This window comes from Lissotriton vulgaris, chromosome 12 (genome assembly GCF_964263255.1).
Source record: "Lissotriton vulgaris chromosome 12, aLisVul1.2, whole genome shotgun sequence".
Classification (NCBI taxonomy): Eukaryota; Metazoa; Chordata; class Amphibia; order Caudata; family Salamandridae; genus Lissotriton; species Lissotriton vulgaris.
In genome coordinates, this window is record NC_141700.1 from 542,204,133 (window position 1) to 542,219,558 (window position 15,426).

Below are 15,426 nucleotides of genomic sequence, written 5' to 3' on the forward strand. Positions count from 1 at the left end.
GCACCCTACAACAAACTGCACTGTGTATCAAACACATTACTAACGCTGTGAATCAAAAAGCACACATACAACACGGTCCATCAAACACAGAACTATCCAGCAGACACCGCAGCTACCAATGCACATGTCACAGCACAAACAGTAAACATTTCATTGTACTTTGAATCATAAAATTAAAAAGAATTGTTCACTATTGACTAAAAATTGCACTGTCCATCACACAATAAAAGCAAACTGTATCACACTACAGAGTCAGCCTTGTATATGAAACAACATCAGTACCACAGTGCACCACAACACACAAACATCAGTGCTCATCACAAAGCACTAACGGCTTTGTGCATCACAATTACTAACAACGTCTGGACTCATAGCACGACCAGCACAGTGCAACACACAGCACAAATGGCACCAAACATAAAAACGTCTGGGAACTGTTATCTAGGACACAAAAGTGCATTCGAGAGCGGTGTCACTAGGGGTTGGGTCACTACGCCAGAGTCCGGGTGTGGCTGGAGAGAACAATACCCAGATTTAGCATTTGGTTGGCCTTTCACAGAGCAGAAACTGCTCATAAAAATATTCAGAGCAAATGCATGTTCAACGCGTCACTTATCCTAGGTGTTCACATTTGTGTTCAAATAATTCAGTTCAGAATGTGTGTTGTGTTTGCTTTTTGCATTATGTAGTGCACCCTAAGTCTGCCTACAATTGGTTGTACTCTCAGCACCAGGCATCTCTCTCAGTACTTGTGTATGTTGCCCAGGCATGAGTGGAGACAAGAAATACATCTAGGCCATCTATGACAGAGAACCCTCATGTAGAGTTCTGGAAAAATGCAGGAAAGCTAGAGTTAATTGGAATATCACTAACAAATCCTTCCACGCCACACAATTCCACAACTAACAATAAAAAAAACATAATTCCACTACACACTACATACATCCACTACACTCCAAAACACATAGATAAAAGACATTTGCATTTACAACGCCATTCAGCTCCACACAGTTCTAATCCACACCACATAATCAACACCAAACTGCAAATACAACTCAACAACACACTTAAAAGCACACCACATACATCCAATACACACCACACAATTCCACATCGTGCCACAACATTCAACAGCACACCACATAACTAAACTCCACTACATAACACTCCAAAAAGTACCATTCCATAATATAACACTCCAGAACACACAATCCCGCTCCATATATTTCCACTATACTCAATACGACATCATTACCATCCACAAATTTGCACAGCATTCCACATAATTCCACTACACAAATCCCCACCTCACAGTTCCATCCCACAAAAATACACAACTAACTAATCCAATCCAACCCACATAAATCCACTACCCAACACATACATACACACCAAAACACAGGTAAAAGACATTTCCATTTACAATGCCAATAGCTCTAACTCGAACAAATGCAAGACCGATTGCATTTCCAATGCTTGTTAGCTCTTTGGTTTGTTCGAGCACTGTTTCCCCTTGGATGATTTTAGCATGAAGGTTGGTGCAAGTTGTAGCATGTTTATTGGAAAATTTAATTGGTTTGTTGCATTTGAACAAGAGCAATAACTCAATTTTAGCTGCATTTTTCAGTGAATTTGTTTCCTTTCATGAAGTACTTAATTTCCAACCCGTGCATCCAACCTGCTGTTAGCAGGCAAGCCCCACAACTAATGTCCTCGGTCCAACTGCCTGTCACTGCATTCCACCCAAACCGTTATTCTCTGCCAACCCCAAGGCCATGCACAGTGGGATTTTGTCACAGCATTCCACCCAAAGCGTTATTCTCTGCCAACCCCAAGGCCATGCACAGTGGGATTTTGTCACAGCATTCCACCCAAAGCGTTATTCTCTGCCAACCCCAAGGCCATCCACAGTGGGATTTTGTCACAGCATTCCACCCAAAGCGTTATTCTCTGCCAACCCCAAGGCCATGCACAGAGGGAGTTTGTCACAGCATTCCACCCAAACCGTTATTCTCTGCCAACCCCAAGGCCATGCACAGTGGGATTTTGTCACAGCATTCCACCCAAAGCGTTATTCTCTGCCAACCCCAAAGCCATGCACAGAGGGAGTTTGTCACAGCATTCCAGCCACAGCGCTATTCTCTGCCAACCCCAAGGCCAAGCGCAGCGGAGGTGCCCAGGCCCTGTATCCTGCATAGTGCCATTATCCTACCCACAAGACATTTGCCTTGCAACAAGGCCCTCTGCCGTCAATCAGCCCCTGATGCTCCTGGCCTTTATGTGCACAGGAGCATCAGGGGCTGATTGACGGCAGAGGGCCTTGTTGCAAGGCACATGTCTTGTGGGTAGGATAATGGCACTATGCAGGATACAGGGCCTGGGTGCATCGCTTGGTCTTTGCTTGTGGTCAGACACTTATTAAACTATTTGCCTTCGTTTTTTTTTATCAGCCTGGAATGTTGGTGTCAAAAGTTATTTGGGAGTCACAAAACGGTCACGTCAGAAGTTATTAGAGAGCCGACCACGAACGAGCAGCCGACGTTGGCACCTTCATTGACCTTTCGCATGACTTTCTAATGTTTTGTGACTCGAAAGTCACACACCGATGTTGGTGTTGTTTTGTAGTGTACCCCATTGTTCTCATTTAATGGAAAATTGCATATAAGCTTGGAGCAGACTCCATCTGAGTCAATGACTTTTAAAGTCAGGACAATTTGTAACATTTCTCATTTCTTTGTCTATGGAACCAAGTCTGTGTAGTCTTGCTATAAAACTTGTATTCTCTGCCTTAATAATTACTCCATAGAAGCAGCTCTGGTTTAACAGCCCAAAACGTCAGATTAGTAATTGTTGTCCGTGGTGAAATGTTTGTTAGCAGCTTTTCGATAACTTGTGTAATGTGGCTTAGAGTAACTGCAAAATGTATTTTATAAGAATCAAGAAGGCAAGAACATATATTCTTCAATAATTGCCCGTGATCATCTGTATGTCTGGTCTGTGATAAGTTATGTTGCTGTTTGCTTGAAATTGAGAGGCAAATATGTTTAGAATTTTTAGATTTTTAAAAAGTTTTTCTCAGTTCAGTAGTGCCTTTTTGAGTGAGGAGCTTTGATCCAATGTAATACTTCATATTTAGTTTTTATAAAGGAAAAACGTTTCAGTTATCAATAAAGAGTATACTTTGTTCGGCTGCAATTGATTTTGATGTTCTCCCCAGGTCTGGTTCAGCGCTGTGTCATCGTCCAGAAGGATCAGCATGGGTTTGGTTTCACCGTCAGCGGAGATCGGATTGTGCTGGTTCAATCTGTTCGTCCGGGTGAGTAACCATGCCTCCTGTAGTTAGAAAACTGTGAAGAATATTTCTGGGAAGACAAATTGGCATTGCTAGTTTTATTTCCCCACGTCAATAGATAACTCTTTTGCAAAAAGCAGCATTTAAAAACTGGGCGTCCTTTAAACCGGAAGTTAAGTGGGAAGGTTGATGTTTGTTCATTTGACAAAGGTTGTTGATTCGATTAATAACATTTTTTTGGTGATTTCAATTTTAAATACAGATGTTTGAATACGTTTGAGTGGGCACAACTTTATTGCCAATTTCTAGATCTGTAAATATATTTATTTTTAAACAGCTTTACAGAGCCACTATTATTGTGTTTATTTCTTTATATAAATATTCATTAGCTGATCAACATTTCATGTGCTATAAATTCTCTTTTTCATAGATTTCCCCTTAGTTGAGACTGTTATTTTTCCTACTGAATTAGTTGGACATGTACCTAGATATATTGCATGGGTACATGTCTGTCATTTACCTCATAAATGAATGGATGGGTCGTTTCTCTTTATTTCCCCTTATCCCGGGAAGGGCATGCTGCACATTGATAAGAGTCTCATTAATGTAATTCATATTTTGATTAAGCCACGTTTGATGCTCATACTGTTGAGGTAAATTAAGTCAGAAAGGGATGCATTTATTCATTGCACAGTATGGGAGGTTGAAGAACAGAAAGGTGTGTGGCGGATACAATATACAGGTTCTAAAACGCTGGGACATCATCATAGGTAGTGTACCACCCAACTAGTGCTTTAAAAGCCCCTAATAGTCATATAAAAATTAGGTGAACTTGGAATTTTGATTTCTAAGATTAAGTTTTTTATTAGTCGCAGTGACTTTTGATGAGGCATTGGGAAAAAGCTGCTGTGTGTTTCAACAAAGACCTACTCTGCTACATAAAAACGGAATAAAGATTGTGATGCTGTGAACACCACGTTCTTTGGCAGTGGATGTTTCATAGATTAATCTACTTGATTCATTTCCTGATACAGAGGACAGCTGGGCTTGCATTCATTGTTCTCACCTCGGCCTTGTAAGTAGTATATGTATGGTGTCTTCCATACCTCTCTTCTGGTGACAGCATTTCCAAGTTCTTTCAAGTTTAACACAGCAATGTTGAGGGTCCTCTCTTTGATGCACATACTAAATACTTTACTGGGATTCCTGTAGTGTTTTTCACAGTTACCTTTGTGATGTGCGAAAGTGAAATCTAGGCCTTATCCTTCCTTTAGCCTCTATCTGCAGGTATTTGAAGACTGAGATGGTTGAGACATATTCCCAGATAGTGTAAAACAGAATTCTGTCTTGATGAGCCTGTAGTCATACCAACGTTTCTTTAAACCGTATGCAGTCAGTATAGTATAACTATGCCTTCATTTTCTTGGTGTCAAGATGTGTTTCAAGTGTTACCTGCATTAGGTACATTCATTTAGAATAAAGGAAAAGTATTTTTGCCTTTTTTTTATATTTAATCACAGATTGTCCAGTTTCCAATAAGGACATAGGAGAAGGAACATTTAAAGAAAGATTGTCGGGTATCAAACCTGGTCATACCTGAAGGGATAGCGGCTGGCATTGCTTTATGTCTGAGAAAAGGAGGGTGGGTAACATTCAAGGGGTGTCAGCAGCACTTCTGCATACTTCCGCCCACATCCTGTGACTAACTTTGAAGTGCTTAAAAAAAGAGTTGGCGTCTTATAAAGGAGAAGAAAGCCACTTACTCTATAGCACTCATAAAGATGAGATGAGCTTGACAATCTTGACTCACATAGATCTAAACAAATTGTAGTGAAAATGTACACCGTTCAACATCTGAAAGCTTAAAAGGATTTTTTGGCCTCTTCACGGTTCAAACCTCTTCTGTAGATCAATTTTGTATATTTTAAAATGGGTGTTTTTCTTTGACCACAGGCAGAGTAAAACTTATTGGAAATGGAAGTATTCTTTCATAGTAAAAAAATACTTTCCAAGAATGGTGTTTGCACTCTACTGAAGATATCTTTTTAAATATCGGTCAAATCATCCAAATACCATTGTTTCATCTTTCTTTACAAGTTGATAGTTTAAATTAAAAAAGGAAGCTCTCCAGAATCAAGCTGCTTGCTCTGCAAGGGCTATTGTGATCGAGGAGATTTCAGAAGGGGACTTCAAGCCCCACCCCTCATTTTCATTGGCTGGTGTCATCGTGTATGTAAAACGGTTTCCTCCGATTGAAACTGAGGCTTTTTTGTTTACACCCTCTCTCCGTTTCCCCTCTCTCCGTTTCGTCCGGCCTATCCTGACTGGATTGTCTGCTTGCCAGCTGTCATGTTTACGAGTTAGTCTGTGTGTCTGAGCAACTTTTTACACAGCTTTTAACCGCTAGCAACTCTGAGCAAAGTTTAAGCCGTAGCCATTTTCTGCCGTTTTTCCTCCAGCTGCGTAACTGTCGGGCAGGGCTGTTCCCCGTAGAGAAATTTTTTTTTCAGGGATGGGTGGAGGCTGCAAAGCGAAGGCTGGGAAAGGACGGTTTTTAGTTGTAAAAAATTTTTATGGAGTACATATTTCAAAAATTATTTTTATGGCTTTTGCTTCCGCTCTGATTGTGTTGGAACGCACTTTCATGTGCGAGTTCCGTGCACTGGCTGCGCAGTTTGGCCCGGTGGAATCTGTGCGAAGGCTGTAGTTGGTGGGCCCCGTGCTTGCGTTTTAGTTTCCTTGTGGCTATCCGCCATCTTTATTGTGCGGGCCTGTCAGGGAGACTGCGCATTGCCGGCAGTCACTAAAGACGCCGCTGCAGACACAGAGAAGACACGGGGCTTCCCGCCTCGCCCCCACACTAAAGCTACGCACCACAGACTCTTTATTCCTCATGCATGAATTACAAACACGGAGCTCCGGTGAAATGGAGGTTTATAAGGCAAACCATTCTCCTCCCCTTGCTGGCTGCGCCACTCGGAGTCTCATCTCTGCTTGAGTCAAAGAGGTAAAAAAAGTTTGACAAGCCCACAAAACACCACCACACACTTGCAAATCCCTTCAAATGCGTTTGTATATAACCCTTGTACTAATGATTGGTTCGACCTTTCTATCGTAAAAGCATGCATCTAAAACATTGCCTTTTATTTCTGTTAATACATGTGCACCTATGCACGAATTGATGAAAATTTGTCTTACAGAGGAATTAACACGACAGTAGAATGCAGTATCGTTCGATACACTTTCAAAAACGGACACAGTATGGCCACAATCAAAACAAGCATTTGCAATGCAATAGGTCTCGCATTTACGCAGATTGACCAATTTGCATTGTAAATAACAATGCCTTTTGTTTATGTTTTGGTTTTTAAAACCTAAATAAAAGGCATTGTCATTTACAATGCCATAGTTTAAACATGTGTAAATGCAAGACCTATTGCATTGCAAATGCTTGTTTAGTACACCCGTTAATTACATTTGTACAGCACAGGGTCCTCCAAACTTTTCTGTAGCAAGAGCTACATCTGGTTGATGAAAATCGAACTCCGCAACTGACTTTTACAATTGTTGCAGATGTGGCCTTAGTGACCACCCAGATGTACGTCACATCATTTGAGTGATACCAAAATATCTACAGAATATTGATTAATACAATATCATGAAGGTCGTATATAGATAGGTGTATACTTACTATTCTAAACTCTACATCTATGTACCCTAAAGAAGTGTATATCATCAAGATAAATAGATGTGGAGTAAAAAAACTAAGGACAACTACACTTACCTCTATATATTTACCTCCGTGATAGTGTTGTAGTTTATATTCTGGATACAATATATTGACGGCATGATATTTAATATTGTAGAAGAACACGAACCATCCCGAGCATAAGACAGGGCTAATAACAGCACTTTTTGGAAATGTTTTGACATAATTAAAATGCCTACACATGCCTAATGAAATAGCCGCAGCAAGTGGCCACTGGCATTAAGGAAATTCCAGAGGCTATAAATCTCCCATAACATGGTATGAACTATCATTCAAATTGCAGATTAAAAATGTTTTGGATTTCCAATCATTCTGTTTTCAATTATCAGCATGGTAGTTTATAGAAATACATGGTTTTCTATTGAATATGCACTTTCTATTTTGGGTTCACACATTCAAAGAAAATCTTTTCCTTTTCTTCCTAAGTGATTTTTAGGTTTTGACTAGCCAATGCTTACGAAGTAAGCATTCGCTAGAAAAAACCTAATGAGTATAGTATAGGGGTTGGAATACGCCCCCGTCATCCATTGGCTAGCTCCATAAATGGAGGCTAGCCATTGGAAGACACGTTTGTCCGTCAATGCAGGACCAGATTCGGGGGCGTTCCCGAGATTTTTTGGCTTTTGGCTACGTCAGCGGAAAGCCGGTTCTCGGGAACGCCCCCGAATCTGGTCCGGCATTGAAGGCACCGGCTCCCGTTCCCGCCACCCTACCACTGCCTCTGTAGTTCGCCCCTAGCGCTTTGGGGCGCTTCATTGTCCTCGTAGCGCTTGGGAGCGCTTTTTGATGCCAATCCACGAGAGCCCACCTCGCTTTATTATTTACGTTGATCGAGAGCCCACCTCGATTTCATCCCCGTGATCGCCGCCCGCCTGCCTGTCTGAATCGGGCCGCCGCGCTGCCCGCGGCGACCCGGAAGTGCTCGGCCGGCCGGCCAATTGCAGCGCGGCCGGCCGGAAGTCCCGCCCCTGAGCTCGGGGGGGGGGGGGGGCGGGGGGAAAGGAAGAAGAGAAGCATGGCGGCCGTTACAGGGCTCCTCTGACCTGAGGGAGCCCCGGAGAAGGAGGAGGAGGCGCGCCTGGAGGAGCGGAAGCGGAGGGGGCGCGAGGCACATTGTCGGTGCCTGCCCCCGCCGCGCAAAAGGGAAGAGAGGACGAGTGTGGCCGGCCTCTGGGGCCACACTCGTGGGCGATGTCTGTGTGCGTCTAGTCTGTGTGTGTCTTGTCGGTGTAGTGTGGTGTGCGAGGCAGTCTGTGGTGCTGCATGTGTGGACGCTGCTGTTCTGTATGTGTACAGTATGTCACAGAAACTGACAGCCGTGCTAGTGATGTCAGAGGGCGGTGTGAGAGGAGGGCATGCCCCCAATGCAAGGCAGGGAGGTGGGGCGCGCAGACTGCTATAAAGGCAGCTGCAGGCTCCGGCTTTCACATAATACTCCTGACAGAGCCGGGGCTACCGGACCCCAGCTGAGGCTACCAGCCTGCTGACAGCGGCACGAGCCGGACAGACCTGTGCACCGACCGCTGAGTGCATCAACCATCACCGTGACTGCGCCACCTGCCGAGCGCCCTCCGCAGTTGCGAGAGCCCTTCCCGCACAGCCCTGTTTCTTGTGACCCGACCCTTCCCCTGCTCTAAACTCCACTGAACCCAGAAAACCCCCACTGAGTCCACCTGGAAGGATGGCGGTGACGATCCTGCTCTGGGCCCCCTGCTTACTGCTGCTACTGCCCGCTCGGTGAGTGAGCATCGAAAGGTGTTTGCATGTGTGAGAGCAGGCACAAGGCTGAGGGTAGAGGAAAATCCACAAACCCTGGGATGCCCGCACTGCTTTCCTGTTGTGCCTCAGTTCAAGTATATGGGGGGACTGAGCCTTACCTGGTGTGAGACTCCACTGGAGTGCGTGGGACCGTTAAAGATCCTCAGGTGTGAGGTTCCACTTAACAGGCTGCCTAGGTGTGAGACTCCACCTATGTGTAAGCGTATGGGAGTGAGACAACTGACGAAGCCTATGTGTGCGACTTTCTTGTAATTCACTCAGTCAGTTAGACTGTCCAGGTTTATAACTTTCGTCATTTAACACATTTCCAGCTCATTTGATGAAGTCAGGACTGGAGACCTCTTCTCTTAGTACTGCAACCTGTACGTTAATCAATTAAAGCGCTTCGACACCTCGTCATAGGTAGTTAGCGCTATATAGATGCAATTACAATTACTGCCTATTCATTCACTCGCCACTTTAACGAATGTTTGGAGAGAAAGCCGCTACGTGAGGGCTTAGCGGAAGTGCTGTTTGCTGTCTGACATTCCAGTTGATAAAGCATGCATAGCCGCCGCACTACTCGCGTGCCTAGAGTGCAGCAAGCGCAGGATGCATGCTCCACCTGGTGTACGTTGCTCCCTGCTGCAGCTACGTGTTCGGAAAAAAGTGGGCGAATAATGCAAGAGTAGGGCGCACAAGTACCAACGTGCATCAGGTGTGGTTGGTGCATGTGTTGCTGGGTGCACATATCCACGTGTGCGAGGGGCGGCGCGCGAGTGAAGAGTTTTCATGCGCGAGAGTTCGAGTGCTGTGATTGGTGGCTGCGTTAATTCCCGGCGCGTGTCCTAGGATGTTGCACACAGTGGGGGAATGGAATACTCGCTGCATATGTCTTATCAAGCGGTGTGCACATAGGGCTAAGCAAGTGGCGGATGTCTGCAAAGCTTGGTGCTCACATGATGCCCAGGACGCACCAGACCGTCGGTGGGTGCCTGCAGAGCTATGTCCATATGTTCCCCTGCAGCCCTCTAGGGCTCACCCTTCAGGGTGTCTCGGGGGCATCTCTCAACACACTGTACGGCGAGAGGTTCACACTGACTGCGTTACTGCTGTCCAGTTTGTGCCATGCGGTAAATGCATGCAGTGCAGTCGCCATGTCTGATGTTCGTATCAGCGCCGGGCGTACGCAGAGTTCTGCCCGTGCGTGCCCACTGCCCAGAGCCCAGCAGGCGGAGACGGCGAGAGGCATGCACTTCAGGATGCATCCGGAAGTGCTTCAGGGATAGCGGCATGACGCATAAACACGTCCGTGACGCAGCGGTTGTCAGGGCGCATGTTATGGGTCCCCTACATTGGTGTCTTGTGGAATAACATGACAACTCTGACAGCACGGAGTTCTGGCTTCTCTCGGTTTGAGACCAAGCTGACGAAGGAGATACAATTAGTGCTAGAGTGGACAAGGGTATGCCCGGACGTGGGTCTCTTGCTCGCTGTGCCACTGGATTCAAGCTAGCCTGGCTGATGAGGGGTGAAACCCCGAAACCGTTCCCAGGATGCTTGTTTCCGGTCCAGGGAGGACCTGGCCTGGCAGTTCTGGCTGGACTGTTCGCATGAGGAACAGGGTCAAGATGGATTTGCATATGGCTGGGTCCAAACTGGGGTGGCATACTAAGCAAAATAATTATGGATTAAACCAACATATGTGACTGGTGTTGAGTGGTTGAAAAGTTTAAGCACTCAGTCCATCTTGTGTTTGCAGTGGCACCGGGCCATTGAACCCTGATATTTGCTATATTTTACTACTACAATTGCAGTCCAAGGGGCCATGCCCTTGCTTACACCAGCGCCTAAAGCATGCAAGCTATGCTACTGGTTGACAAATTGTTTCTGCATTGGTGACGTTGATGGCACTATTGCTATCGCCAGGCATTCTATGTTAGCTAATTTTTATAAATGCACGTGGATCTGTGGCTGTGGTAAACTCCGCAAGGAAAGTTAAGGGGGGTTAGGGGAGGGTCTAGGGAAGGAGCTCTCTGAGAAAGATGTCTGAACTTGTTTGGACCAGGTGACTTTGAGGTCCATGAGGAAGTTCTATCCCGACACCCACCTTTACCCCATATGGGCTGAGCACCTTTCAGAGCTCCATAGTAAGGCAGCCCTGCATGGATAGGTGAGTTAGACTCATTTTATTTGGGTCCTTACCCTCTCATCTACAACCTCACTGAGCAAGGACTGGGGCGAGAAGGAATGATTGCGAATCCTATGCGGTAATGCTGCTTGCACCGCAACTATTGATGCCCCTAAGCAAGTTTGAGATCTTGAGTGCTGCGGTTGTTCAGAGGAAGTGAGGCGTGTACGTTAAACCGTCTGGTCCCAAACTTTAGGAAGCCCCCACCAAACCAAAAAGCATTTCACCCAAACAAGCCAATCGCTGAAGACAGTTGACCAAACCTCCGTCTAAGTGTGCTCTCATGAGCTCTGGCAGATATTGAAAGATGCCTGTACCAGACCTAGAAAAAAAGCATAAACAAAGTCAATGGTTCTGATGTTGGCCACCAGTCGTTTGGCTTTGTCAATGCTTGTTTCCTGTTTTCTGCAAAATTTTAGTCCTGGGGAAACTCGTCAACCATCAATCAGGAAGTATATTTATGGGGCTTAAAAAGCACACTTTTACCTAGGCGTACCTGGCTCTTAAATGAACTACTTTGTGTGTGGATACGCTCCTTGTGAAAGGGTGGAATGCTGTCACTCACAGTGAAGCTAGCCAATTGCTGAAGTGTGTTGAAGAAAAATGTGAATGACAGCAGACGAATGGTTGAAAGGGCTGGCTGAAAGCCGCTATGCCCATAAGTAAGTATATATGTAATTGCCATCAAATCAAAAGGTCTTAGCTAAAGCCAGATATTATTAGCAAAGCATCGCCGAGGGTATGGTCACTGATGCATGTATAAGGCCCATTTCTTCTGACACAGAAGCAACTGGATGAGGCTGAATAAAGTGTCCTGATGCACACATGTCCTTGCCTCTCTGCTCGACGGCTAACAGTGCTGCCTGATGAGTAGGATAGAGCTGGGTAGCAATCAACATCCATAATCTGACAGTAGTGCCTAGAGACTAACTTGTTGGTGTACATGCGCTACATATACGCATACAATATTGTGTAACAGCTGTCTGGTGCCTTCGCTGCTGTGTAGCATGCCCCTTTTTAGGTCTCGCCTGTCGATGCGCATGCGCATCGAGCAAGGCGAGAGTATTGCGAGTTATCCACTCTTTATCTGCACTGCAAGGAATCGTGGCGATTCCTTGCAGTGCCCGTGACTTTTAAGGTCAATGCGCATGCGCATTAAGCTTATGCGCATGCGCATTGACCTTAAAAGTCACGGGCGCGTGCACGTCCGTCTTTGTTTACCCGCTCCGCCCCCTCCCCTTCCCGCCGTCTCGCATTTCTCCTCCCCCCTCCCCTCTCTTCCCTCCGGCTTGTTTGTTTATTTGACCCGCTCCGCCCCCTCCCCTTCCCGCCGTGTCGCATTTCTCCTCCCCCCTCCCCTCTCTTCCCTCCGTCTTTCTCTTCTCACTCATTCCTTTTTCCAATCCCACCCTCTCTCTGTTTAGTTTGCTCTCCCTTGTATACTTTTACTCTCTGTCATTTTTTCTCTATTTCTCCCTCTCCCTTTTTGCCCCTTCCTGTAATTTCTTTCCGTCCCCCTCCCGCCGCCCGCCCATGTGCCTCTGCCTCCTACAACCCATCCCTCGCTTAACAATCTCAAACGCTCCGTCCTCGGCTGCCATCTCGCAGTTTGCTATTAATTAGCCCCTCTCAGTCTGGAAGACCAGCTCAGCCGGGGAATTATTATAATATGCATGAAATTAAAAATGATAAAAGAGCCGTCATTAACTCCCAATTCACCCCAGAGAGTGAGATATGGACAAAGCCGGAGATACGACACCGAATCTCTCTTCATCCTTTGCAGGCGCGAACAAGCCTATCACAGCGGCTGATAATGCATTCACCACGTAACAGTCACGGTTTAGTGGCTTACAAAAAGCTTCAATGGGATGTGCGTCTTCGCTTTTTTATTTACTAGCGCGCCCGGCTCCGGCCGCCATTCCGCACGTATCGATATCAGCTGCGATAATCACACGGCTCCTTTACACTGCGGTGCTAATCACGGGGTGACGAAGGGAGGGGGTGCAGCGCATCCCCCCACACCCGCAGCTCCCCCGCTTCTTGCAACTGGTCTTTCCCATGTAAGGAGTTCGGCTGGTCCTGCCAGCATGTATATATCAGGTAAGTGGCAACTGTGTGACAGTGAGAGTGTGTCGGCTGTGTGTCAGATAGGTGAGGGGCGGCCGGGCAGTGCTCACCTGTGTATTGAGCTCCGCATCTGCTTCGCTGGGGCTTCTGGGCCTTGGCATTCCGCATCCAGGGGTAATACTATAAAGTTATCTGCTGTTGGCGTCTGCTGTCTGGATGTGCAGGACCTCCATCATGAAGGACTTCCAGTTTTACCTCTCTCAATCCACTACTACATACACTAAATTATTGCAGGAACTTTGCACAAGCATCTTCACAAGATTGAGTTCAAAGCGTGAAGATGTCTATAGGCCACGCACTTAAAATCCATTTAAAAAAAGATTGTTTATCTAGGGAGCTGCTCATCATTATTCACACCATTCACTCTGACAAGCCCTTAAGAAGGCCAAACACACCCCTTACAGTTTAAAGTCTCGAGGCGACATAGCCTTCTCATGTACTTTCAGGAACACCAAAAGATTTTACTCAGGATATTAGCAGGAGTGTCTCCTGCCTTAGATGCCAACATAGAACAGTGGGGTGTGATACCTGGCGGAGGCAGGGTTACTGAAACCAGTCTGTGACGGGGAATGGACATATCAATTGGTTAACCTCACTAATGCATGCCCAGCATGCATGCAAGTGGTGAACGTTTGCGCCTGTGCCAAGGACAGCACATTGCTTGTTTTAAACCACAAGCCTTTCGGTTACGCCATGTATGTTCTTGTTATTTGTTAAGGAGACAAATATAAACCACCACTGAACTTAAGCACTCAAATCACGGCAGCTGTAATGTTACTATGCCACTTAAATACTTTATAACAAACTTCAAGGAGTGCAACCAAAATACGCAACCGGCATTGTAAGTTAATATACAAAATAAAAACAATTGGAAAAACACCCTCAACCCCTCACCCTCACTCACTCACCCTCAACCCCTCACCCTCAACCCCTCACCCTCACTCACTCACCCTCAACCCCTCATCCTCAACCCCTCACTCACCCTCACTCAACCACCCTCAACCTCACTCACCCTCAACCCCTCACCCTCACTCACCCTCACCCACCCTCACCCACCCTCACCCTCACTCACCCTCACCCTCACTCACCCTCACTCACCCTCAACCCCTCACCCTCAACCCCTCACCCTCAACCCCTCACCCTCAACCCCTCACCCTCAACCCCTCACCCTCAACCCCTCACTCACTCACCCTCACTCACTCACCCTCAACCCCACTCACCCTCACTCACTCACCCTCAACACCTCACCCTCACTCACCCTCAACCCCTCACCCTCACTCACCCTCAATCCCTCACCCTCACTCACCCTCAATCCCTCACCCTCACTCACCCTCAACCCCTCACCCTCACTCACCCTCAATCCCTCACCCTCACTCACCCTCAACCCCTCACCCTCACTCACCCTCACCCACCCTCACCCTCACTCACCCTCACTCACCTTCAACCCCTCACCCTCACTCACCCTCACTCTCACTCACCCTCAACCCCTCACTCTCACTCACCCTCAACCCCTCACCCTCACTCACCCTCAACCCCTCACCCTCACTCACCCTCAACGCCTCACCCTCACTCACCCTCAACCCCTCACCCTCACTCACCCTCAACCCCTCACCCTCACTCACCCTCAACCCCTCACTCACCCTCACCCACCCTCACTCACCCTCACTCACCCTCAACCCCTCACCCTCACACAGTGCAATAGGTCTCGGAGCATTTGAGTTAGAGCTTTTAGAAATGTTTATGGCTTTTTTTTTAATTCTTTAGCATTGGCTACAGGAAACAAAAATGCTAAAGATTTACAAAAAAACCCATAAACAATTCTAAAAGCACTAACTCTAATGCTGCGAGACCTATTGCATTTCCAATGCTTGTTATCTGGTTAAGGCGGTATTAATATCTGCTCATTTGGCATGAGTTGCACCAAACACTGGTGACACATTTTCTATTATGTAAAACTTCTTGGCAGGTTAAGCGTGTGATCCAACAGCAGTAGCTGGTGTCTAGCCATTGTCTTACACATTTTTCTAGCGAAGTGAGGTGTGAATTGCATCAGCCCAGGAATGCAGACTGGTGCCAGCAAGGTGTGGCGCTGGTTGTTCCCTGTGCCAGGATTGTTGCCTTTCCATCTAGTCGCCCCCGCTGGAAGCACTCCTAAACTCTAGTGAGGATGGAGCACCAGCCTCCAGGTCAGTATGTAGTACTGTTGCACCCTAGCAGTACTATGTAAACTTTGCAGAGCTAAGGTTACACCGTTGCCCATGCATTCCAAAGTTAAGCTGTCAGGATAGC

General features: G+C 46.5%; 1 protein-coding gene across 2 annotated transcripts in view; it reads left to right on the forward strand.

Moving 5' to 3' along the window:
• ARHGEF11 (Rho guanine nucleotide exchange factor 11) overlaps positions 1 to 15,426 on the forward strand; it is a 1,046,032-nt gene that overhangs the window by 254,177 nt on the left and 776,429 nt on the right. For both annotated transcript variants that reach the window (XM_086945337.1, XM_086945338.1), the window contains exon 3: positions 3,218 to 3,316. In XM_086945337.1, the coding sequence (XP_086801463.1) occupies positions 3,218 to 3,316 (99 nt within the window). The remainder of the gene's footprint in view (positions 1 to 3,217; positions 3,317 to 15,426) is intronic.